At 54.0% G+C, this 24,843-nt stretch overlaps 8 protein-coding genes across 8 annotated transcripts; 3 read left to right on the top strand and 5 right to left on the bottom strand.

The window, feature by feature from the left end:
• Nucleotides 1-307: 307 nt before the first annotated feature.
• CkaCkLH20_00166 (uncharacterized protein) lies at nt 308-2,908 on the bottom strand (the record flags this gene model as incomplete). Its single annotated transcript, XM_038882886.1, has 1 exon — nt 308-2,908. The coding sequence occupies one exon, from the start codon at nt 2,906-2,908 to the stop codon at nt 308-310; it is 2,601 nt and encodes an 866-aa protein (XP_038751591.1).
• A 3,357-nt stretch (nt 2,909-6,265) lies between these two features.
• CkaCkLH20_00165 (uncharacterized protein) lies at nt 6,266-7,624 on the bottom strand (the record flags this gene model as incomplete). Its single annotated transcript, XM_038882885.1, has 1 exon — nt 6,266-7,624. The coding sequence occupies one exon, from the start codon at nt 7,622-7,624 to the stop codon at nt 6,266-6,268; it is 1,359 nt and encodes a 452-aa protein (XP_038751590.1).
• Nucleotides 7,625-7,648: 24 nt separating this feature from the next.
• On the bottom strand, nt 7,649-8,104 carry CkaCkLH20_00164 (uncharacterized protein; the record flags this gene model as incomplete). Its single annotated transcript, XM_038882884.1, has 1 exon — nt 7,649-8,104. The coding sequence occupies one exon, from the start codon at nt 8,102-8,104 to the stop codon at nt 7,649-7,651; it is 456 nt and encodes a 151-aa protein (XP_038751589.1).
• A 1,426-nt stretch (nt 8,105-9,530) lies between these two features.
• On the bottom strand, nt 9,531-13,615 carry CkaCkLH20_00163 (duf124 domain-containing protein; the record flags this gene model as incomplete). Its single annotated transcript, XM_038882883.1, has 7 exons — nt 9,531-9,578; nt 9,632-9,805; nt 9,857-10,206; nt 10,413-11,024; nt 11,080-11,094; nt 11,147-11,267; nt 12,866-13,615. 7 exons carry the CDS (start codon nt 13,613-13,615, stop codon nt 9,531-9,533), a joined length of 2,070 nt encoding a protein of 689 aa, XP_038751588.1.
• Nucleotides 13,616-15,150: 1,535 nt separating this feature from the next.
• CkaCkLH20_00162 (uncharacterized protein) lies at nt 15,151-15,870 on the top strand (the record flags this gene model as incomplete). The annotated part of the gene is made up of 1 exon (XM_038882882.1): nt 15,151-15,870. One exon carries the CDS (start codon nt 15,151-15,153, stop codon nt 15,868-15,870), a length of 720 nt encoding a protein of 239 aa, XP_038751587.1.
• Nucleotides 15,871-16,026: 156 nt separating this feature from the next.
• Nucleotides 16,027-16,668, bottom strand: CkaCkLH20_00161 (hd domain containing protein; the record flags this gene model as incomplete). Its single annotated transcript, XM_038882881.1, has 1 exon — nt 16,027-16,668. The coding sequence occupies one exon, from the start codon at nt 16,666-16,668 to the stop codon at nt 16,027-16,029; it is 642 nt and encodes a 213-aa protein (XP_038751586.1).
• A 2,955-nt stretch (nt 16,669-19,623) lies between these two features.
• Nucleotides 19,624-20,562, top strand: CkaCkLH20_00160 (GTP-binding protein; the record flags this gene model as incomplete). The annotated part of the gene is made up of 1 exon (XM_038882880.1): nt 19,624-20,562. The coding sequence occupies one exon, from the start codon at nt 19,624-19,626 to the stop codon at nt 20,560-20,562; it is 939 nt and encodes a 312-aa protein (XP_038751585.1).
• A 1,039-nt stretch (nt 20,563-21,601) lies between these two features.
• CkaCkLH20_00159 (amidohydrolase) lies at nt 21,602-22,714 on the top strand (the record flags this gene model as incomplete). The annotated part of the gene is made up of 2 exons (XM_038882879.1): nt 21,602-22,241; nt 22,302-22,714. The coding sequence occupies 2 exons, from the start codon at nt 21,602-21,604 to the stop codon at nt 22,712-22,714; spliced, it is 1,053 nt and encodes a 350-aa protein (XP_038751584.1).
• Nucleotides 22,715-24,843: the final 2,129 nt, after the last annotated feature.

Raw genomic sequence — 24,843 nt, 5'->3', positions numbered from 1 at the left:
CTATGGTATCCATAGATAGAAATCTAGACCCCCCCTCTTTGGGAGGGGAAGAAGGTTTGTCCAAACCGTCCGAATGCGGCCCCTCGGATGCTTCCAGAGTCCCAAACCCAAAACTCGTGGTTCCTCTCCTCACTATGCTTAATTCCTCAAATCCTGAACTCTGTCAAACTCCTTTTCCTGGAACTCCTAGATGAACCCCTTCCTTCCTGTACGTAGATCGAGTGCCTCGGCTCTAGGCAGCAATCTCAATGCTTCTGCTCATTAAACGCCGAATATCCGCCTACTCGAGAGCTCTCACGTCACACTTTTAGTCGTACGTCTCCCAATGCTGGTTCCACGGCTTGTTCGTCCCCTGGAAATCCATGCCGTGCTTATAACAGCCCAGAAGCTCCTCCTGGTCGACACCACAGTGCGTCTGCCCGTCACGACCCTCGAACCATCCGAGTCCGTACGTCTTGCCCAGCTTCTCGAGATGGCGCACCATGCCCGCGTTGCTCAGCTTCGAAGTCCCGACGAAGTCGTAGATCATCTTGCTCTGGTGGATGAAGGCTAAGTGTGACGCAATGGTGTTTGGCTGTCGCGGAAGGAACGGATGTCGTCTTCGAAGGAACACGATCGTGGCCACTGTGCCCATGTACAGCAAAATGAAAGTAGCCAGACCATACGAGATCCAGAACGACGACACCGTCTCTTGGCCGGCGTTGATCCCGCCAAAGTTGGGGTCGCCGGGTTTCTCGGGCGGTTTGATGGCGGCGTCGAGGAACTCGGTGCCGACGACAGTCGCAAGACTAGTCAGCAGCACCGTCAGAAGCTCCGTCATCATGGTGCCGAATCCAACCAGGAACATCAAGACATGACCGTTGAGGAACGCTTGGAACGGCATGTACGCAAACGGCATGGCGGTGTAATCCAAGGTGAGTGTCCTGGACGATGAATGCCTCTTTGACAGGATGTAGTAGGGTTCCATCATCCGCATATCCGTTTCTAGTCCTCCCCAGCCAAGCTTGATGCTGACGGCCAGCGCCGTTACCACCCATGGCGCATTGGTGGTGATGACGCTTGCTTCGGAGAACAAGAAAATTGGAATGAAGCCGATGAAGAGAACGATGCCGATCACGTACGGCAGATAGCCGTCGAGGCGCAACATGCGCGGATGGGGGTTATCCGGCAGGTAATGCTCGCGGAACTGGTCTCGTTCTTGAGAAGACGCGGGATTCTCGTCATCTGGTGCCAAAGAGGCGTTGCGAAGAACATAGCGACGGTGCTTCAGCTTGGCATGAATGTCGCTGTGGGTAACAACATCGAGATCCGCAAAGTCCACGAGGATGTGGCTCACCACGGCCATTGACGCAAGACCAGCGATACCTTTGACATCAGCCAGAAGACCTGATCTCCTTCGTTGGAGGATGTACAAGAGGACGCAGCCGCAGAATGCGCAGATGCACAACGTGCTCGAGAGCAACCTCGACCAGACCGCGTGAAGGCGGATGACCTTCTCCTGGTCGGGATGCGCGAGGCGTGTGGCCCTGTCGGGGTACAGAACGAATGCCGCAGCGCCGAATGTTGGCACCAGAGACACAGCCAAAGACGTCGAGATGGACGAGACGGCAACGGCGTAGTGTCGCAGCTTCAACGCCCGGAATGGTCGCAGCCAACTCAAACTCGTGACGTAGTCGACGTTGATGGACTCGGCCGCAAGTGCGCCGCCGTCCTTTGAGAGCTGATAGTAGGCTTCGAGGCGTTTGACTTCAAAGTCTGTCACTTGCCATAACACACCGTACGTGACGGAAAGCATGGTCGGGAGGAACTTGACAGCGAAGTACTGCTCGCCCGGGACATCGCCCGGGAACTGGAACTTGAGCAACGGGTCGTGGCGCGACCTTTGGTACAGCAGCTCGACCATGATGGCCAACACAATGGACAACCCAATCAGGGCAGAAAGGTAAGGCCATCTCATCGGAAATGGCTTCCAGTTGGGATGCGGGTAGAAGACTTGCGTCTTCTGACCCTTGTTGACGGGAAAGGTGGCCTGCCGCATATTCCCACCGTCGTCATCTCCAATATCCGGTCCGGCCATCACACTGAGATCGACTTGATCACCGCGGTTGGCACCCGGATCTTCTATAATCACCTCGATAACCTCTCCTCGCTTGTTGGCCTCATCTTGGCCGAATGCTTTGAGTGTCGCAGTGCGACTGAGCTTTCCGCGTCGAGTGAAAGATCGTGCAAGGGACTTCTTGGGGGACGCCGGCGATAACAGAAGATCGTCTCCCTTGATTGTGGTATCCGGTTTGAAACCGGCCCCGAGACCTCCAGTGAGGTGTCCGCTGGCCTCCTGCTCCTGCAACTTCTTGAGGAAGCCGTCGTCTTGGAACCCCATGGGACCGAGGGTAGCGGTTACATCGAAAATGGGTTCATCTTCCGAGACCGACGCGTGATGCGACTGACTGATGGGTGCGGCAGAACGCAGCAGCGACAGGTCGTGTTCTTCCTCGGGGATAGACTGTTGCGAGCGCAGCACCGATGGCCGTCGAAAAGCGCGACTGGATTTTCTCGTCAAAGGGTTTGCGGTGGCAGGCGCGGGGTCGATTCTGGGGACGCCTTTGTAGGCGAAGGATCCGGACCATGATGATGCCCTTGATATCCGGGGTTGTGGTTCGGATTCGTCTGATTCGTGCTGCGACGGTGAAGAATGAGTCGGGTGGGAAAAGGAATGTGAGGCCGGGGCCTCCCTTCCACGAGCGCCGCGAAGTGGACTCGAGGGGCTCTCGTACTCGTCTTGTTGCTGATAGGTATCCCAGTCACTGGCGACAGACCAGTTTGAGATGCGATGGCTCAGCGGTGGTTCTGGTGCAGGCTGAGGAGCCGGAGGTCGATAGGAAGCGCCGAAGCCTCCATTATGCGCCATGGTCTATGGCGTTCTCATGTCTCGAGGGACGATGTCGGTATCGATGCGCGACTCTGGTCTGTCTCCAAGGATCGACGGGGTAGAGTTCCACCGCAGCGGGACAGCTTCTCCAAGTCAAGTCGTGTAAGTCGAACGGTGCGGTGCGTGTGCGAACGAGCGTTGATGGTCGGGAAAAAAAGCGAGCGAGGAAGAAATGAAAAGAAAAGCAGCGGCTGTCAATCAACGACAGGCATTACCAACTGTTTTTGTTGCCCAGTCAGTGATAGCTCCAAGAGGGGAAAGCGGGATGTGGAAGAAGAGACGAAAGTGCAAGCACGAGATGGGGCAGCTGAGGGAAAGAGTCCAAGATAGGTTGTAGGGCTGGCTGGCTGCGGGGGGCGTTCTTCTGGTGGACGGACGTTGGAGCAACGGCCAAGACTCCAAAGACGCAGCGCGGGAATGGATGCGCCTCAGGGGAGTTTGGACCTGGGGTCCCGCCAAAGCACACATTGTGAGTAAGGTAGGTATGGAAGGGTCCTCTCACCTCTACTAGGTAGTTAATTATTATGTCCAAGTTGGGCGCTTCGTTGGTCCGGTCTGGTGTGTTGTTGATCCCTCCAGGGGAGTTCGGCGCCAGACGATAAGGCTGAGTGGGATGACAGAAAGTGAGAGGTCGGTTCAACTTTAGAAGGCGGCGAGGAATGCGGCCAACATTAAAAGATGATGTTAGTTCATCTGTCCCATCCAATTCCTGTCCACGAATACCTTGCTTTGCACCTTGCGGCGGCAAACGACTCGTCTTCCGGCTCCGGAACCGCAGACTTATGCGTTTCAGTCTCAGATCCGGCGACCGCGACCGTTGACGAGAGTAGGTACCTACCGTCCCCTTTATTTCGTCGACCCGTTCCAAGTATCATCTGGACGATCCAGTCCAATCTCGTAACGGCTCGAATGGGAATCCCAAAGCAAGCTTGTTTGCCCATGCCCTGGTTCGCCTTGGATGGGCAAAGGGCACCATCGTGAATTTCGTGGTGTCCACCCGTCCACCCCATCTCGGATAGTCTGCCTCTGGATGACCCTGTGCTCCGTCCCGACTCCCACTTCCAGATTAAGCGTTGTATTGGCGGTGGGGAAGAACCAATTGGACGGGGCAAGCAACCACAGACCACCGCTTGCTTGCACGCGTGGCATTGTCCAAGTTGGTGGTGCCCTCACTCTCTCATTCTGACTCTGGTCCCTCTCGAAATGGATGGCTGCAGGGCAGAATCCAATAGTCGATGCTCTCCCCGACGACCCCGACGCTCTGGACCTGCTGATCTGGACGCCTGCCATGCACGTCCACTGCAGCCGCATGTCTCTGCTGACTGCAAGTTACGAGACAGACAGCCGGACCTGGCTGACTCTCTCCTCGGGTTGCCTCCAATGATGTGCGCCGCGGTATGTATTATTAGTTCGCATGCCTGGGCTATATTCAGCCCCGAGAGCCGGATTCCTCGCCCAGCGTCGCCGAACCTTGGCATCTCTCGCCGAACGATCCAAGGAAACCCTTTTTGACATCATTTCCAAGTTTCTAGCGATCCGCGGTGGTTCCGACAAATGGCATACGGCAGTGTTATGTTGACAAGCATCAAACCCGTCGTGGAAACTGGGATCGCCCACGAGCACCGCGGAGTCGGGTCCGACGTCTCCACGAAGTTCGCTTCTCTCCGACTCTCCGCGTCAGGCTGCTTGAGACCAAGCCTCACGGAAGCAGACAGCTTCTGACATGGCTGTCACATAACATCCTCCTCCCTCCATCCCGTCTCTGAAGGAACTGTCAACTGATGTTGGAAACGCCTACAGGAGTTGGCGTGTGCCAATGCTGCGAATGTGTCCGTAGCCTGCCTCTATCGCATCCTGACTTCATGGCTAGATCAACCTGGAATACACGGACAATTGCGCGAACAAACCTCATCTAGAGCCGCATCCCACCTTCGGTACTCCCGCGTCCTTTTCTTCTTGGACTTTTCCCTCCTCCGACACCTCTACGAAACATGTTTGACTCGAGTCTCTTGCGGTCCTTGCCCGCAGCCAACACCAGCGCTTGCTTGCATGACGACTTCCGCGTTTAATCCGTCCCATCTCATCCCAGCCCAGGCAGATCTTGAGACGAAAAATCAGGCACAGTTTGATCCTCTCCCAGGATGACAGTTGCTGTTGGGTTCGTCCGAGTCAGCACCATCCGCGACCATCATAGTGGGCGCTTAGCATCGGCTCTCAGCCTTGATACCCCGCGCTTCAGCATTTTCCTGCAACAACAGCCATAGCAGCTGGTCGGTTAGCTCAGTTGGTTAGAGCGTGGTACTAATATTCCATCTGGAATATCCTGTAATGCCAAGGCCGGGAGTTCAAGCCTCCCACTGATCACATTTTTGCAGTTCGTATCCTGTTCTTACCTATTTTTTTCTCGTCGCTTCATCTGGGGACTTTCTTTTTGAGTTTTCGTGCTGATCGCGACGTATCTGCGTTCGTCGACTTGACGAGACGCCAAAGTTTCCCCCGCTTTCGAAAGGGTCCCAAAATTGACACCGCATAATACGGATCATCCGGCTGTCTGTAATTTTCTTGATTTTCTGTGGTCCATCGTGGACAATAATGGTCTCCCGGCAAGGCTTCTCGTCACTCCGGGCCAGAGATCCATAGATCGTCGCTACAGATGCGTCAGGTTTTATTTAAATCATGGCGTTTCTTTAACATACGATGGCTCTAGCAGTCGACTTCGACAAGGATACGCTGTATTGCACAAAAATCAAATGCCTACTACCCAGCTTGTATCACTCGAAACCCGAAACCGAAGCACACTCTATAGCCTTGAATTGCAGGACACTCTTTTTGAATACCTCTCATTCACGGTTTCAAGCACGGTCTTCAAGCTGGGGCACCGTGTCTTACTTGCACCTCAGTGCCGCTCCACGACCCAAGTAAATCAAGAACACAAACTGCTATTGACTGCCTGAGAAGACCTGTGTCTGTGGGAGCAATTTAACTATACACAATGCCAGAAAGCGAAAGACCTGCTGCCCAAACTTCCCCTGCCCGCTCAGTATGCTGAGGCTATCGAAGTTCGTCCTCAGCCGGACAACTTGCTCGTAGAAAATAAAAGCTTCCTGCATCCCATAATACCCATGTTTTCCTGGTACCAATTTTGGATGCGAAGAGCAAACCTGCTCTGAATGTAATACAAAACTTTCAATCAATAGTACGCCACATATTTCAGGCGTGAGCTGCTAGAAAATACTCATTCAATGTCTTGGGTTACGGTAGCTGCGTGCTCCTCGTTCCAATGAAAGGCTGTCACGGGCAGCTGGTATCGGAGGGTAATGCGTCACCTTCTCCCTCTCACTTCCAAACCCCGGGGCCGGCTCGACGAATTCTGTTGGCCTGGCGTTGCTTGCACTGAAGAGCATAAGCTGGGTCAGTTGCTTTCTTGTGCTCGATCCATGCCTCGTAGTTCTGCTGACCCATGGCATCAGGCACACGCGGCTTCGGCGGGGGATGTATGTCCTTGCTAGGGACGAAAGTCGATGCTTGAGCGGGGTTGAAAGATCCTGAGTTCGGGTTGAACGGCGGCGTTGTGTCCATTCTCGGGGCAAATGGGGATCCCAGAACGGCAGGGCCGGCGTTGAATTGACGACCAGCTATGTGAGCGTTGATTGGCGGTCCGTAGCCTGACGAAGATGGAAAGAATCCATGAGGACTGAACTGTGGCCCAAGTGTGGGAGGAGCCATGGGCATGTTCTGCATCGCCGGATTGGCAAAGCCCGGAAAGTGTGAGAAGGCTGGCGCGGGCTGCAATCCTGCGAAAGGGCTAAAGGGAGGCATTGCCATACCACTTTGCAGGCTCACCCCTGAAGGGATAGGAGACGAACCTAAGGACGACACCATGGATGGTGGAGGAGGATGAGGCACCATCGTGGGGGAAGAGAATGCCAAAGGCGGCGTTATGTACTTCGGCTGTACGTTTGGGATTCCGAATCTTTGGATCGTGTTGAGAATCGTTTCGTTCAGGCCTAATTCAGGGTTGCCATCCATAGCCGTGACTTTGTCACCCTGACCCATGATTTGCTTGAGAATCGAGAGAGGAATGTTCATAGAGGTCTCTGATCCGCGCTTCTCTGCGACGACTGGGTTTTCATGAGAAGAAAAGGCTGCAAATTCCTTAGCCAACGGGTTGAGAGACCGTTTGATTGGACTTCTGACGTCGATGCCAGAATCGCCAGAATCGCCAGTGTCTTGTCTTGGGCGGTCTATCCCATCATTACTCACAGCAACTGGAGGTAGATGTCCAGGCGCAGATTTGTGAAGCTTGCGAAGGAGCTCCTGGAAGCGCTCAGTCTGGCCAAGTGTTGCGTTGGTGAGATTCTCGACATCCCGAACACCGATCATGACGACAGCAGGGTCGTGAATGATAGCGGTGTCGACGTCTCGAGGTTGCTGCTGCAAATTCTTATGCTGGTCTTTGCCGCTGGGAACCTCTTCTTGGTCAAATTTGCAAGGTCGGGTCAGGTCGATCATCGAATTCTTGCGAGGCGTGATCTTGACGCTCCTCAATTGCTTCTCGTAACCAAGAACAGCACTGTCGCGAGGCTGGGACTTGAAACGGGTCGTATCCTTAATGCGACGAATCTCGGCATTTTTGAAAATGTCTTGGTGCTCGTTGCAAAGAGGGTCATCGCACTCATGAACTACGACATCCATGATGAGAAGCGCGGCGTCCTTCTTCTAGCTGGACTCATGGCCTCTGATTGAGGGATCGAGGTGTGTGAAAGTACGAGCCATGCACCTCGATTTTGCGGCTGGCTCATTCTCTCGCTCGAAGATCTTCTCGGGCATATCGGATCTCTTCTCCTCGAATACTGGATTGGTCGCGTTCAGCAACGGGTCAACGCCGAGAACAGGTTTGCGCCAGTGAGTAGCTGGATCGGCCAAGTCGAAGTCGTTGCCCAAGTGGTGTTGCTTTCGATCTTGTCGAATTCGTGTGTTCTCAATGTTGTCGCTGCGGGGAACCAAAGGCTTCCGCCAATTGCTTGAATTCAACGCAAGTGTGAGCTTCTCGGGAGGGACTCTGGCGTTCTCATCGCTTGCCCCCGGCGGCATCAAATGTAGGGGATTGGCGGAAGTCTTTTCGCCCCGTTGGCTGGTAAGAGCAACAGCGCCTTTGATCGTCTTGTACGTCATTTTGGCTATGTAATGGTCAGCAATAACCAAGTCTCTCACTTCCTGTGCATATCGGGTCGATATGGTAAAAAAGTAGTATCTTACTGAGTCGGGAGTAAGAGACCAGCAGGCCTGAGAAAAAGCCAATTCGAGGTTGAAATCAATAGTCGTTCTTTTCCAACGGGAGTGAAGGCCGCTGAAGGCCAAACTGACCGATGACTAGATTGAAAGACTCAGCTCAACGCTGCTGGATGCGTTTTGACATATAGAAAGAAACGTACCTTCGTTCGGCAAGATATGATATCGTGACTGCGGATTTCCGGATGTTCTCCCAGTCGAAGAAGCGCAATAGTGTGTCGCGCTTGGCCGAGACCCCGTAAGGTGATGAATTTGAATTATCTCGGGGGCAGGACAAGATCTTCGGGGACAGACTCAGTGCCAGAAGAGTCGATAGCCGGGTCGCGTCGATATCGCAATGGGATCCTGATGTTGGCGAAGTCAGGATGTTTCTGCGAGGTTAGGCACCGGTCAAAAGCCCTCGGAGCCAAAGAGGAAGGAACGACGGGGCGTTCCTAGGTATGGTGGGAGAGAAAAGCCCAGAAGACTCCACTCAGTGGTGTGTTTAGGTAGTCGAGGAGTTGATGTCTGTCGTGGTACTGCTTTGTCAGAGGCGACAAGGCGAAGGCGGTGGTGGTCGAAGGGATCTCTCCAAAGAGAACAACAAGGAGCCTCGCTGCTGGGACTGTTTCGTAATCTGTACCGTGACGGGAATTCCTCGCTGATATAGAAAGCATGCGCTCTAGGCTTGGCCTGTAAATCTGCGAATTGTGTCCAAAAAGGGGGGTTGAGGATTGAGGTGATGGTGATGGGGTGATGTAGACGAGAAGTGTTGATGGAGAGAGGTTGAAAGTTCAGCAGTGGTGGGCCTTTCACAGCTGCTAACTGTAGTCCAGCACCGGACACTCTGTTCCGAGAACTTTCAAAATGAGGAAAGAGAAACATTGTCAGGCCCATATTGGTTAAGATGTAGTTTCCATTTAATAGTGAGAAGGACCACGCAGAAACTGTAGGGAGTGATTGCCTTTGCATTAGAAGTGATTTTCAGGGAAGTGATACTGGCTTTGACCTTCCGCAGAATCCAACCAAGAAAATGACAAATTGCTTGAAGAAAGAGCACCTGAAGACGATTGTTCAAATGAGGCAGGCGGGCGATTGCTGCTTTAAATGGTCTGGCAGCTGGTGTCAATTGACTTCCACCAAATTTGCAGCGTTGGTTTGATGAAATTGGACAGGTAGTTGAAACAAGAGTAATAGGGGATATCAATTTCGGCACGCTACAGGTATGTCATAAAATCTAAAGGCCATGCCACCTTCAGGTCGATCCAACGTCGTTCTGGGACATGTGATTCGGCACTGCCCCCGGATGTACAATGAGCCATCAAGCCTATCAGACTGATTGATGCTGTTGCCCGTTCAAATAGGCAAAGAAGTGTTTCTACAAGCGTGTCAGTAATCCAGATTCGTTGAGCTGCAGGGAACCAAGCTAACCGCGTTTCTTGTTTGCATAAACACAGTGCCAGGTCCGGTGAACTTGCACACCAGGCCCTCGCCTGACGAGATACCAGAGATGATACCGCCGGAAGCAACGCGCTCCATGATGTACTTGACGTTCCAGGCCACCAAGTGGCCGTTATCGACAACATACTTCTCACCCTCCATGAGCTGGGATCGATCAGTCATCTGTATTGTCTCGTGCTCGCAGAATCCACTTACATCCTTGCGAATAATCGCACCGAAACTGGTGAGCCAAAGCAACCCGGTACCGCTCATCTTGTAAACATACAGACCTTCGCCGCTGAAGATGGCTTTGCTGAGGCCCTGGCGTTTGTAGTCCTTGATGACACCCTGCGTCGAGGCGATGTAGGCGTCCTGTCCAACTGACCATGTCTCCTTGCCAGTCAGACGCAAGCTGGTAATGTCACCCAGCATCGGCGGTGCCAAGAGAAGCTCGCCGGGTCCGACGAAGGTGGAGCTTGATAGCTCCGCGCCGGCAACGAGCTTCTTCATGCTGAACTTGATCTGACCTCTTAGTGTGACCGAGTGCGACATGGCCACCATGACACCTGAAGCGACGTTAGTTCATGCAACCATGCCTCCAGAGGCGCGCGTAACATGCCTGGTTTCGCCTGCAATGGGCATCCCACCGCCAGCTGAATGGTCAGGATGGTGTTGCTGTCTCGGTGACTGATTCGGTAGCTTCCGCCGTTGAAAGTGCCAACATCATCGACAGTTGCCGTGGCCCCGAGGAAATGCGTGGCGGCCGGCGCACCTCCCTGAAGGTTGGCGGGGTTGCTGGTGTCGACTGGAGTCTCTTCCACGAATTGCTTTTCCGGCAGGGCCGCGGCGTCTGGTGGTCCATCGAAAGACGGCGGCGGCGCAGAGAATTGGGAAGCTCCATCCTGCGAGCCTGAGTTCCTCAGTGGAAGCTGTGCCTGTTGATACTGCTGATGCTGAGGGGAGGGCTGGGGCGAAGGCTGCTGCTGCGGTTGTTGTGCTTGCTGCTGAACAAGACCAGGAGGCGGCGGATATTGGGGCTGCGCCTGCGAGGGTGACGAGTTTGCCTGGGGTGGGAGAGGATAGCTGCGTCCCTGGCTTGGAGATGGCTGTGAAGGAGGAGGGTATTTCGCGGCCTGCACCGCTGAAGATTGAGGAGGCAGCGGGTAGTTCTGAGGCGTGCTCGATTTGGGGGGAGGAAAGTTCTGCGATGTCGGCGAAGTTATGGGAGGAGGAGGGTAGTTTTGCGACTGTCCTGGCGATGGCTGAGGCGGGGGAGGGTAGCTCCCACTGTGACCGCGCTGAGGTTGCGAGGGAGGAGCTGGGTAGGAGAATTTCGTCTGGCCCGCAGGAGGCGATTGCGGCGGCGGAGGGTAGTTCTGCTGACCTTTTTCAAGTCAGTGAGTATCGAAGAAGCGTGTGCGGCACGGGAAAGGACATACCTCCTGATGGAGGAGCTGTGATGCTGTCAGCGCAAGTTCAATTTGGCGGGGTAAGTGATGAACTCACGAGGATAGTATTGGGCTGACATGGCCACTTGAGAGGTCGTCGCTTTTCGACGTCGGTCTTTATTTTGGAAGCAAGATGTAGGATACAAATTCGACCAGCAGAGAATGGCGAAGAAGACAGTCTACAATCAGGTCAGTTGCTGCCAAGCTCGTCGCATCGCATCGCATCACATCGCAACGTTGCCCCGCACTTACAGTTGATCACGACCTGTGCTGACTGGATATTGCAGTAACACGAACAATGGTTACAAGTTCCACGAGAACAAAGGCGCCGCTCAATTGAATCTGTCTCGAATCTGTCGCATCCGCGTCGAAGGGAGCAATGAATGGGAAGAGGGAGAAAAAAAGTCGCGACCGACGGGCGCCTTGGGGCTCAGGTCCATTAAAGAACAGCTTCCACGCGCCAGAAGAATCCCAGCTGCAGACCCCTGCCCGCGGCACGGGTTGGCCACGAAAGCTGGCCGCATCGCCCCCAGCTTCCCGTTGGTCCTGCATGAAATGTGAAGTATCGGAGCTCTTGGAGGTTCTCATTCGAGCTGGCCGGGACTTTGAAGTGTCATCCAATCGCGGGGGGCCGCCCAGGCTAATGGAAAGTGTCTCTAACTGTTTTTGGCGCCAGGTGAAGAGGGGCGGCGCTTAGAGCTGTCCAACAGCGATACTTCCTCCTATTGGCTTGCTGCCTCACTCCCTGCAGCTCATGCAGCTCACCTCGTCTCCAGTTCGTTTGATAAAGCCTCATGATTCATCGTGACATTGTTCCATCTTTTGCCCTGTTCTACTCATGTTGTCTTGTTGGGCTCGACTTTGGTTTGTATGCCCTGACATAGGAACCCATCTATCCTACTGGACCTTAGTGATGAATTCCCCAAAAGGCCTAGTTCCAAGGAAAGTATGGCTACGCATAATTTCAAAAACTTATCATATTTTCAAAGATTTAAACTCAACGATGTGCTCACAATGGTGCGAACGGCGACCTCTTCCGTGTCCGAGCCGGACCGGCAAGACGGGCACCGGCGTACTGTGGGGCCGAACATCCGTCTGCGCTTCGGCGGTTCGCAGTACCGAACAACCCTGCCGACATGGACTTGATTTGCAAAGCTTCAATGAACGTTCAATTCATTGTAGAATTATACCTGCCTCGAGAGTATTCATAAATATTTCTCCCTAACATCTAGATGTCGTATCGCGGTCGGTCAGTCCTCATAGTATTCTACTCCATGCCTTGCTTTTACAATCACTTCATTCAGGAGATACGCCATGCCAATCACCTCACGAAGCCGTCCTTTTTGGGTGTTGCATCTGATCGTTAGTGGAATCGGTCATGCAATATACAGATTTCAGGGTGACAATCATCGACGTGAGGCATCAGCATGTTTGCAATTTTGATTTGATGGAAAATTGGTATATATATAACTAATATCAGCCTTTATGAGCGGCAGAAGTTTCAGAACATCTTCCGCCTTCAATGCGGTCATCGTCCATGGCGTGACCTTCGTAGATGAACTGGGTTTGTGAGATTTTTGAGGTACGTGACCGCATGAATCGTACCGCGCCATTCAACCCTCATGAATATGTACTTCTGGAACCACCCCCAATAATGAATTCGAGATGGGAGGAGATATGGATCTCTGAAGCCATCGTCGAATTAGGGGCGGCAACCCATGCAATCGGCGATATCTTTAATAGCTGCCGCCTGCTCTTCTCGTCTCGCCAGTCATACCTTGCAACACAAAGGGTTCTCCTGATGCCAAAAGTGATTGCACTCTGCCAGTTGAGCGTCCAAGAACCAGGCATCCGGTCCCAAGGAAATTATATCCTTATTGATCCTGTAAATTTCTCTCTCATGCCTGGCATTCTCCTCCTTGATCAGTTGACTGTTCCAGCCAGCCCTCTTGAGCTCTTCCCTATGCCGCAACATCTCATTCCCGGATTGGTTGGTTCTGACCCTGAATCGGTTGCACCAGCCGTTGAATGCGCCCAATACCAAGGCCTCGACCTCCTGGTCTGTTCTCTCCCAGATCTCGCGCGCAGGGATGAACCTATCGTCCCTCGGGTCGCTAATCGCGAAATACATGTTGCAAAGGAAGCTGACCCTCTGCGCGTGGTTCAGACGCCACTTACAAAGGAGTTCGGTCATACGGAGGTGTTGCTGGTACGTGACCTTACAGATCGCGTCCCAACCCATGTGGTGGTAGTTGCCGTCGATGACTATCGTGCGCAGCAGGAGACCGAGGCCCTGGCGACCGAGCTTCTGCAACAGCACCGGGAAGATGGCTTCGTTGAAGCGGCGGCAGACCAGACGTCTCTTCCACGTGGCCTTCCAAAAGTTGCGGAAGTTGGGATCCTGGCCTACCAGCGGGGATTCGTGAGGCCCGATGGTGCGTCCAGACAACTCAGGCAGCAGGATCAGCTCGAGGATCTCGGTGGGAAGTCTGACCAGAATCATGTTTCGGGCTGAGCCCGAGTCCATGGGTTTGGGTTTGTATGCCTTCGCGGGGCTGCTTCGGCAGTTCTTTGGCCTTGTACTTCGTCGCAGGTCTCGATGAAGTGTCTGGGCTGGTAATTGAGGAAGCTGCTCCGCGACGGACATGTCTGCCTCAGCGGGGATGTGTGGGTTGTTTATTAGCCACGTACGTTGCATGGCTGGTTGAAGTGACTGGATTGGAAATCGAGGTGGCTGCCCCGCGGACATGGACTGCCGCATCATGCTCATACTCTATTAGGAGCTTTTGACTGCGTTCTGAAAGCGTTGAAGACTTGCAAGCTGGTTTCCGGAGCTGAAAGCTGTCTGTCAGTGCAGGTTTTCGCTTTGGTGTACGGGCGGGAAATAGATCGCGTTTGGTGTCCAAGGCGGTCTTCAGTACATTCTTTAAAGAGAGAATGCGAACATCGGAGAAAGTTGCGATTGTGGCGATGAGCCACCAAACTCTATGGCTTCAACATCTCAGATTCTTGAGTTTAATCGGGAGAAAGCAACCTGCAAATTCGGCCTTCTTAACCGCAGCGGTACTCAGTGTCCTTCTTGCTTTGCATCACCCGTTCTGATTCCAGGCCTTCTTCGCGGAATCATGAATCCCCTGTTATTTATACGACGGGAATTCCAATAAGAAGACTTGTGTTTTCAAGCGATTTTGCCCCAGAACAGAAACAACGTGCTTGAAACGAAGGATCTGTCTTTGTAGATTCGTATGATGAACTTGTCTCGGCCTGGCTTCATGATATCTCTCGTAAGTATTTGGTGTTTCTTTTAACACCACAACATAGGGCAATTGATGATAAAATGGCGAGATTTCAGTAAAGCTGCCTCACTTAAGCTCTGCTTAAACCCTGGGTCTGTCTCCATAACCCCAGAAGCTGTTGGCGTATGGAATACGCCGGGCGTCTCAAGACGCGGGATTCTTTGTTCATGTTTGATATCCATCCATCTGTCATTTGCGCTCATTGCCATCGACGTCGCGAGAGTGTGGTGTCCATCATGAGGAGGTTGAAAGCTTTGTAACTTAGGATTCACTACACCTTCTTGTAGCGGATAGGTCGGACATGTTTTGCTCGGTAGGAGGACGGCCCATGCCGTGATCCATCAATGGACGAGCGTTTGTTTGGTATCTGTGCGTGTAAGTCAAACATGAGCATTCCACGTCTTTCACCCAGGTAACCTGTCAATGCCTCTGAATCCTTATTTCCGGAGATTGGGGCACCGTTGTGGCGTTCCTGGCGCGCTACGTGGGGGGTTCGTGAGAAGCTAAGGGAGAGAAGGTGAGACACGACCTCAGATCGTCCTTCCCCCCCTTCTCTTCTGTTTGTCCACGCCAGCTATGCCCTAACTTTAATATCCCCCAACGACCCGGTTGGAAAGGCGGCGCCGTCGCGACCGGGCTTTCTTCCCTTTTGAGAAAAAAAAAAAAAGCCATGGTATCCTCGACGCTCACAGCAGCAAACAGAACCTACAACTGCGCGCCGACCAACACAAATCGAACCGGGCCTCGCCAACACTGCGGTTGAGCCATGGCAGCAGGTGCAGCTCAACGGTCCTCCGGGACCCGCATATACGTCATGATACTCCTGGGCATAGGAGACCTTGGCGGCATCATCTGGGAGGTCCTCGCAGCCATCATCTGGGAAGCGTGGATCACGCTCACCAACCTCTTTCGCCTCTTCGTCGCGGCGTACCCTCTCATGGGCCTCCTCTTCCTCATCACTCGCGGCTTCGACCTCACGACCCTCGTCGGCGTCGGCTGCGGCGCGTATCTGTACACGTCCTTCCTGTACTTTTTCGGCCTGCGAGACCGCCTGCCCTGGGCACTCCTCGTCGCGACGCTTCTGACCTTCGAGGGCCCGAACCCACGACTGCTGCGCCGCGCGGCGGTTACGGTGTTCATGCTGGCGCGGGACGACAGCTTGCGGGGACTGTACATGAAGCGGATAAGGAATGCGGAGGTTCCGTGGGAGGACGGCAGCGGGTTCGAGTTTCTGTTCAACTTCGAGGGGCGGGAGCTGCTGAGGGAGGTCTGCTTGTACCTGGTCAACACACTGTGTTCATCGTTCGACCGGCCCCGCGTGCATGACGACTTCAAATTGCGGACTTCGGTCAGGACTGTGGACGTGTTGGTCTTGCCGCTCATTGGGTTGGTCGACTGGGCCTGGAGGTACAGGCGAGCGCGAAGACGTGCAAGGAGGACTCAGGTGACGGGTCGGAAAGGCAAGCAGCTCGCAGGGGAGCAATGAAGATAAAGAGAAGGAACATGTACGGGAAGCCCGCCTCCGCGGTGGTATTCCCACTGAGCGTCTTTAGAAGGTAGTCCTCATTGAAACATGGACACTGATATAAACAAAATCGGGTATCGAGTTGAATCGAAAACAAACAAAATGGTACGCATCACCTCATGCGCTGACCGGGCCCGCCTCGTCCTTCCACCAGTCCATAAAGGTCAGGATCCTCTTCGTCCGCTCTCGCGCCATCTCCCGTCCAGCATCCGTCTTCATCATGCCCTCGAGCTTGACCAGCTTCTCCTCAAAGTGCAGGATACAGTCGTCCATACTCCTTGCGCTCTTGGCGCCGCCGAACGTGAAGCAGCGGCCGACGCCGACGGCGCCGATGGCGTCCAGACGGTCGGCGTCTTGAACGACGGCCAGCTCCGGGTACTCGGCAATGAGGCTCTGGACGCGGGCCGGGTCCTTGACCTCACTGGAGTAGCTGACGCCGAGGCAGATGGTTTGTACGCGAGCAGCGAGTTGCGGATCGGCTCCGAGAGACTGGAGAACCGTGGAAACTAGGGTTGATGCGTCTTCGCCGGGCTTCAGGTACTTGCGGTCTCCGACGTCATGGAGCAGGGCGGCGAGGGTAACGGTTTGCTTGTCCAGGGCTGGCGTGGCGGGGGACTGGGCGTGGATCTGGTGAGCGAGCGAGAGGACGCGCCTGATATGGTTGAAGTCGTGAGAGGCATCGTACTTGGCCATGTAGGCCTCGACGTACTCGGTGACCTTGGCAACGAGTTCGTCGTTGATAAGAGATGCAGATCCCATTTTGATGATGATTGGGTGTTGGTGAGTGATTTTTTGCGGTCTTGAATTTCCGACACTTGACGAAGAAGAACAAAATGTTCCTTCAATGCTTCGGACCAGTTATGGCCTTTATTGAGGATGGATGCAAGACTTCTCGCAGGATGGTTGGTAATCAGACAACACGCTCAGGGCAAAAGCCTGTACTGTTTCTTCTCAATGGGGATTCTGCCTAGCAAAGATTGAGTCAGACCGACGATATGAGCATGAGAGAACGACGCGACAATCCAAACAAGACGCGTCCAAACCGAGAAGGTACGAGAATTTCGGACGCGAACGAACAACTGAAACATGTGCTGTATCACGTGATGTCAGCTTTCTGTATGTGGAGACAGGCCTTGAGCACGGGCGATCCCGCCGTGTCCCGCCAGGTACTCCCGTCACCCACGAAATGCACACACAACCTCATCACACAACCACGAATCTTGGGATGGCCAGGATATCTGGCCAACGTGCGCAAGCTCACCTTGTGTGAGGAAAGCGACGTTACTCCCAGATGTTCAGCTTGTCAGCCGACATCAATCTCGCCATGCTGAGGTCAGACCGCTTCGAGCCCGCAGTCTCTGTGAGACATCCGTCGGCATCACCGCCAGCATCGCACTCGATATCTCACGTCGCTTCTGGCGGATAGTGATTACCGTACGGCCAAGTCTCCTTTCTTTACGACGGAAGGTCAATCGCGATCAACTGCCCTTTACGGTCCAGACCTTCTGCATCCTGCGAACTGGATCCTCGATCCCAGATGCGATGAGGGGATATCACGGCGGCTTCTCTCAATCCCACCAGCAAGGCAGAGCTCTGTCTGTGTGATGGACCTCACATACCCGCCGAAGCTAGAGACCGTCGCATGCATGAAGCCGGATGACGCACCTTGGGACCATACCGAAGGAGGACGGCACGGCAGGCAGTATCTCACCTTCCTTCGCCGAGGTGTGGGTGGCTCAAGGTCACGCAGACGAGCGGATGTCGACCGAAGGCCGAGGACGGCAGTTTGCCCTTGGCGGGCCGCTTCGCGATCGACCAGACCAGGGCGACACGGCAAACAGGCCAGACCGCCCAGGAAACGGGCAGCAGGCTGTCCTGCGCAGGGCTAAAGTGTTTCCTGCCCCCATTTTTGCGCCCTCTCCCAACTCCGGATCTCGGTAGTGTTTGATCTCCCACAGGCCCCTTATTCGGGGATTTTTTTGACATGGCCTTGGCCAGACTTTCATGAGTCTTTGGGGGTTCAACATGTCGAAGTCAAGAGATTTTGGAAAGATGATCGAAAATCGACACATTTCCCATGGTTCGATGCATAGGCAGGCACGAGGAGCAAACAGCGAACCAGAAAAGGCAGGAAACTGCGCATGTCCATCACGAACCAGGAACATGGCTTATGGCACCTGGGTTTGGTTGCCCTTTCTTCCGACTCGCGCGATCTTCGGCTCTTGGCTGAACGACGGCTAGCGGAGGGTCGTCAACACTCCAATGAGGAAGAGGACCTTCTCAGCAAGCTTGCGCATCCGTTCGTACATGCAGACGGCATGCATGTTGACTCGATGCATGATGCAGACTGTCAGTTCAGAAATGCGGACAGACCGATGCGGCGAACGAATACCATGCGGGAATTCGTTCATGGGCATTTCTCCTCATCTCGCACTCGATATTGACAAGCCAATCCCCTTCAGAGAGAGCTCAGAGGAGGGCTGGGAGCCTCATGAGAGTAGTGATGGCTTCCGCAAAGCTGCATCTCCAGACGAAGTGTTGATTGGCCCGAGGTGCAGCACATCACCAGGTGACGGATGATAAGCGACCGGGCACACAAGAAGGATGTGCGTAGCTATTGGCCAATCAGAGCAGGGATTTAGACGCCCAATCAAGCCAAAAGGGCAATCGGCTCAGAGCCAGGCAGAGCCGGGCAGAGCTACACACAGCGGACGGAGGAACGTACCGCGCTGCCAGTCCCGGACCGATCCACTTATCTCTTCTATTTTGGCCCGGCATCCATGGATGTCAAGGAAACCCCTCTCCTTCACCATGCTTAACCGCCCAGCTTGCAGACCTGGCCCATCCCAGCGACCGGCTCGTCGTAGCACTAAGGCAAAGGCAACCATGGAGACTTGGTCAGAAAAAGAAGTTTGTGAGAGTACTCCGTAACTGCCAACAAGAAGAGGGGAGCACTGCGTAAAAGGTGACGGTGATGGGGTCCTCTAGTGAGATTCCTCTACTTCCTATTTGCCAGGTCGCCTCGGAGAAGCTCACAACTTCCCAGTTCCCGTCCTTGAGCGAGGGAACCCCGGCCGGTCGATCTTTTCAGCGCCGACGCGGAGCACCATCACGAGTGTGATATTGGCTGCTTGCATCGACCATCCACAAGCCTCGTCATGCCCAGCAATCCCCTCATTGGACCGCTCGTCAAGTGACGGCTTCTTCTGCACACTCCACAACGCTCGCTGACTTCCCGCTCCTCCAGCCATGAGCGGCGCATGTAGCACCGCATCTCGAGTGGCTTTCCCAACCCACCAGCACGACAGACACCACTGTTCTGTTGGCCTCTCATGCGGCCTCGCCTGGCCTCCAAGTGCGGCCTCTCAAGCCATATAATGGAAGCTTCCCATCCCTTTCGTCTTCCTTTCCTCTTTCTCTTCTTCAGCAAGCATTCAGACAAGTAATTCCAGGTCTTCGTTTTTCACCCTTTCCGTTGTTTTTTGTTCTTTGTTTCCGTAGAGCTGGTCTCTATCCTAATCGCAGCATCAACTAATACCCATATACCTGTTTTTCAAAAAACCACCAAAACTTTACAATCCAAGTTCGAAGAATTATCACCAAGTTGCCGGTCAACAACCCCTTTAATCGGAAATCTGGGATTTCTTGCTCATTCGACCATCATTACTCGTCAACAGTTTCACCTTTCGCAGCATCACCCGACAACTCGCAATAATGTCGTCCACTCAACTCTCCTTCTCTCTTCGTGTTTCTTCCGGCGTCAAGACCGTCCACCTTCTTGGCTCCTGGGACAACTATGTCGGACAACTCCCCTTGGCTAAGGACAAGACCTCCTCCAAGTCCGGTTCGTGGAAGGGTACCTTCAAGTTTTCAGGCTCGACCCTGTCCGCCGGCCAACGCTACTGGTACTACTACATCATCGACGGCTACCACCTCGCCCACAACCCCAGCGTCGCCTCGACTGTCGAGCCCACCACGGGCCGCGAGCTGAACATTCTCGACGTTCCCTCGTCCGGCAAGTCAAGCAGCAGCAGTAGCAGCAAGTCCTCCAGGTCGTCCTCGTCTTCCAAGTCCTCCTCCAAGTCCTCTTCCAAGTCTTCACACTCTTCCTCGCACTCCTCTTCTCGGAGCTCCCGCCGTTCTTCCTCCAGGGACAAGAAGAGCAGCCGCAACCGTTCCTCGTCACGCGACATCCCCAAGGGCCGACCCCTCTCAGTCTCCCAGATCAAGGCCCCCAAGCCAACGTCGCCCCACGCCACTCAGCACATCCTCAATGGCGGCTACTGTGACGAGGACCTCGAGGCGCTCACCGCCCGCTTTGGCGCCACCGGCTTCGACGACGAGGATATCGTGACAGACTTCTCCAGCTCGCCGGTGTCGTCCAGCGGTTCCAGCCTGTCCTACCGCTCCGACAGCTCCAGCCCCAACTCGTCAATGTCGGGCTACAGCACCCCGGGCTCCGACGTCAGCACCTGTACCTGCGAGCGCTACGGCATCACCCGCAAGGGCGACCGCGTCAAGATCGACTGCGGCGGCGCCCGCTGCGGCTACGACGACAGCTCCGAGTGCTCCGACTCTTCCGAGGAAGAGTCGGAGGACGAGGAGGAGTACGTTTCCTCCAACAGCCGCCGCCACGGCATCGTCGTCCGCTGAAAAGCCCGATGCCATCCTGGGGAGGAATCAACATCATGAAGACACACACAAAAACACGAAGAAGAAGTCCCATGTGGACGTACATTCATTTCGTAGCGCGATTTGTACATCAGGCCGCTTCCGCCTCCTGGCGAGAGAGCTGGCAGCAAGTCAGCGCACGTTTCAACCGTCATTGCGTCCACCGAGGAACGCGGCGTACCGAGCCGGTCTCGGTACTGTCCGCGACCTCGTCCCAAGTGGGTCGATGCTGCGACCCCACGCCGCGGCCGCCCCCTTCCTGGCCGCGCGTGCCCGTTTCGTTTGTCATGTGCTTTTACTGACAACGAGGGAGCACCCTCGCATGCCCTCCGAAGGGAGGCGTGCGAGGCCACAGCTCCAGCGGATGAAGAAGTTCACTGCTTCTGGGGATGGACATTTCATGCGGTCCCGGGCTGGATGTTGGAAAGCCCGGGCAAGCCGCACTCAAGACAGCCAAGCACCGCCACAGGCGGAATGGGTAGAAGACTATTGAATCTATTCATCAATGAACAATATGCGTGCCTTTTCACTCGTGAATTATGTTGATGATCTTTAAGTCCTGTGCGTTGAAATGCTCTTCCAATGCAGAATCGATCTCGTGATAATGTTGAAATAAGTACAGCGAGGACGGCCTTGGGAGGAGCTCCCCTCCGAAACGGCCGGTGACGGCTTCCGCAAACGACGTCGGTGTTCGGGGAAAAGATCCGCTGAAGAGGGCGGGGCCAGCAACGTCACAAAGCACCACGACCTTGTGGGGGCAGTTGTACCGGTGCTCGTCCACTGAAAGCTAGGGACCCTGTTGCTGCGACCCCGCGATGTCAAGAGTTAGTGCGGGGACTTCACACACCTCCTGTCCAGCTCCTTTCCTCCCAACTTCCATCCTAAACATACGCCCGTGACTTGAACGGGAGCGCGTTCATTGTACAAATTTGGACTGTCTTCTTCCACATATCGTCAATTGAACCGTCTAGCATCAGTCGGCCCCCCAATCCACCGAAAACCCTATCCCCGACCGCCCACCATGGCCGACTACCCAATCGTCGACTCCCACATCCACCTCTACCCAGAGACCGAGATCGAGACCCTCGCCTGGGCAACGCCCGAGAACCCGCTCGCGAAGCAGCACTCCGTCTCCGACTACAACACCGCCACTGGCAAGCCCGCCAATCTCAAGGGCTTCATCTTCCTTGAGACGGACCGCAAGCACGACCTCGAAGCCGGCGTCAGGGATGCCTCCGGCTGGGAGTTCCCCCTGATGGAGGTCTCTTGGCTCCGCCGCATCGCCGAGGGCAAGCCTCGCGACGGCGAGGGACACTCCGACGAAGACAAGGACCTCTGCCTCGGCATCATCCCCTGGGCTCCCCTGCCGTCTGGCCCGGCTGCCATGGAGAAGTACCTCGATCACGTCAAGGAGGTCGCCGGCGAGAACGTTTGGCCCAAGATTCGCGGCTTCAGATACCTCCTTCAGGATAAGCCACACGGCACAGGCTTGACGGAGGACTTCATTGGGAGCTTGAAGCTGCTGGGCAGACTGGGCTATGTGTTTGACCTGGGCGTCGACCAGCACCGCCGTGGAAACAAGCAGCTCGACGAGGCGTTGGAGATCATCTCTCGTGCTCACGAGGGCGTTTCTGAGGACGAGAAGGTCACATTCATCATCAGTCCGCCTCCCCCCTGCTATCCCTCAAGCATCACCTCTTGCTAACCGCTGCCTCTGACAGACCACCTCTGCAAACCCGACCTGGGCATCATCAACACAACGACAGACCCCTCCTTCCACCACTGGCGCGTCGCCATGTTCGCCCTGTCGAAGTGCTCCAAGACCTACATGAAGCTCTCGGGCGGCTTCTCCGAGATGCCCGACTCCCTCAAGACCCAGGACCCCAACTTCCTCTTCGAGGCCCTCTTCCCCTGGCTGGGCGTCGTCCTCGCCAGCTTCGGCGCCCGCCGCATCATGTTCGGCAGCGACTGGCCCGTCTGCACCGTCGGCGTCGACCAGGCCTGGCGCAAGTGGAAGCTGCTCGTCGAGCGCATGTGCTACATGGCCACCATGGACCCCGAAGACCAGGCGGAGCTGTTTGGGGGCACCGCGCTGAGGGCGTACGGCTTGACTGGGTTCCAGCCCGTGTTTTGAAGGGAGGAAAAGTATATGGAACTCACAATATGAGTTATGATGAACAGTTCATAGTTAGAAGAGCTCGGCAGAGACTTGACGATTTGAGATGGGCGCCGGAATGGCTTTGACGAGGAGACAGCAGCTTTGCACACAGATACCAAAAACCATACGATACCTTGTTTATTACGATATCAGAACCCTTCAGTACTGAACTGATCGTCCAAACATGCTGATTCATCTGCACAGTCTTCGTGCTCGTTTATTGGCATCGCCCAGTGCCATCTCATTATCTGTTGAGCTCAGAGATTCCGAGCACTGGCAAGAGAGTACTAATATTCCATTTATGATGATGCGGGTATCAAGATATTGTCATGAGGTTCTGAGAGCCTCGCGTTCGAAGGGATAGAGAACGATCATCTGCCGAAGCGAGCCACACCACATAAGAGTACGCATGGACTAAAGTGGCCGAAAGAAACAACCACCTCGTCAATACGCCTGCGATAATCGACCAGAGACGAAGCAAGGCATTGAGGACGGACAGGACCCTCACTGCCAACCCTCCCTGCCCCGTGCTGCGGGCGAGGTCTCATTTTGAACTTTGCAACGTTCGCGCACGAACAACCGATCTGACAGAATCACGCGATAAACGCCACTATGGAGATCGAGCTTTCCTGATGTGATGTCCGAACAGGCTGCGCGTGAGATATTCGGGCGAGCAGCAGCTTCAAGACGTCCCTAAATAGCTTTTGAGGAATTGTCGTGTTAAGGAGATCTGATATGCATCCCCCTTCGTTTTTATCGGCGCTTGGGATCTTCGGACTCAAGAGAGACGTAGATCATCTGATGATTCGTTACTGTCGAGTCTATATATGCGGTCCCTCAGATAGAAGCGCTGGAGATTTTGAAGACTTCTGCTTGGTGAGAGGACTTCTATAAGAAAGAACACATTGGCTGAACGATATACGATTTTCCAGATAATTCTTGGTGTATGAGTGTTGAAGAGATCGTCATGGCTACATGATCTATAGTCCTCTCGGTCTTTGTTAGCTCTCCGGTATAACTCGGCATGGCGTCCCTGGTGTGATTTGAGACAGTCAGTACTACTTCAAGATACAGCAGGATAAACGAGTGATGGGAAGAGGCGACCAAAGATGACGACGATTCTTAGACGAACGGGCTTACAAAAGATTCTATCCGGCCTTGATGAAAGTCTCTGAAGCCAATGTTGAAGCCAACACAACTGCAGAGCGAAGAGTTTTGTACGCCACGTGGATCACACACGACATCAGTCCCTAGAAAGCCTGGTTTCTGGTTTCAAACATCAATCCTTATTTAAACAAACACTTGTTGAGAGAGTATCAAAAATTCAGTATGGAGCAAATTGCGTGTTGTAGTCGCTTCAAAGTTTGCGTGACGGCAGATCATGATGCAGTATCAGGGAAACCTAGGTACGAGTGGATGATTTGTGGATAATATATAAGTGAGAGGCTGTTTTGCAATCGATCCCACGCGAACAAAGGACAGCGGATAGTGGTCCGGGTCTTTGAGTTCGACCTGCTCAGCTCGTCGGTATGTGTGTCTTCTAGCGCTTCACTGCGGATTCTGAAAGTTGAGAGATGGGGAGTTCTTGTATGCTGAAGAAGCTCTCAGATCTAGCCTTCATCGTCTTCGTCGCGTGAGTGAGACGTGCAAATACTCCAGAAATGTAGACAGAAGATAGATAGTACCGTTCTCCTGGGAACAATAACTCCTCCCCTTTGGCATACTGCGGTGTGCTGCCGGCTTCAAAGGGGTGCAAGACTTCATCGATGCATTAAAGGTGTGAGGGGTGATCCGATTGGCGTTTGTCCCTACAGCATCATTGCTCCAGATGGACAAAGGCTTTTATGTCGTTCAGTACCTAGGGATGAATGTGGGCTTGAGAAACCAGATATTGCTTGGTTTCATAGGAAAGTTATGGCTCTTATTGTTTGTGTTTGTCGGGTTGATTGTGCGGTTGTTTCTATTCTTATTCAATGCTCAGCTTTCATCAGTCTTTGTATGAGTTCCATCAGATCTTGTTCTTACAAATGAAGAATGCTGATTCATGAGGCCATGTATAAACGCGCAGGTATTGACGATAATAGACTTTGCCTCTGTAACAACAT

Source organism: Colletotrichum karsti (assembly GCF_011947395.1).
Source record: "Colletotrichum karsti strain CkLH20 chromosome Unknown Scaffold1, whole genome shotgun sequence".
Lineage (NCBI taxonomy): Eukaryota > Fungi > Ascomycota > Sordariomycetes > Glomerellales > Glomerellaceae > Colletotrichum > Colletotrichum karsti.
This window is presented reverse-complemented; position numbering and strand designations above follow the sequence as displayed.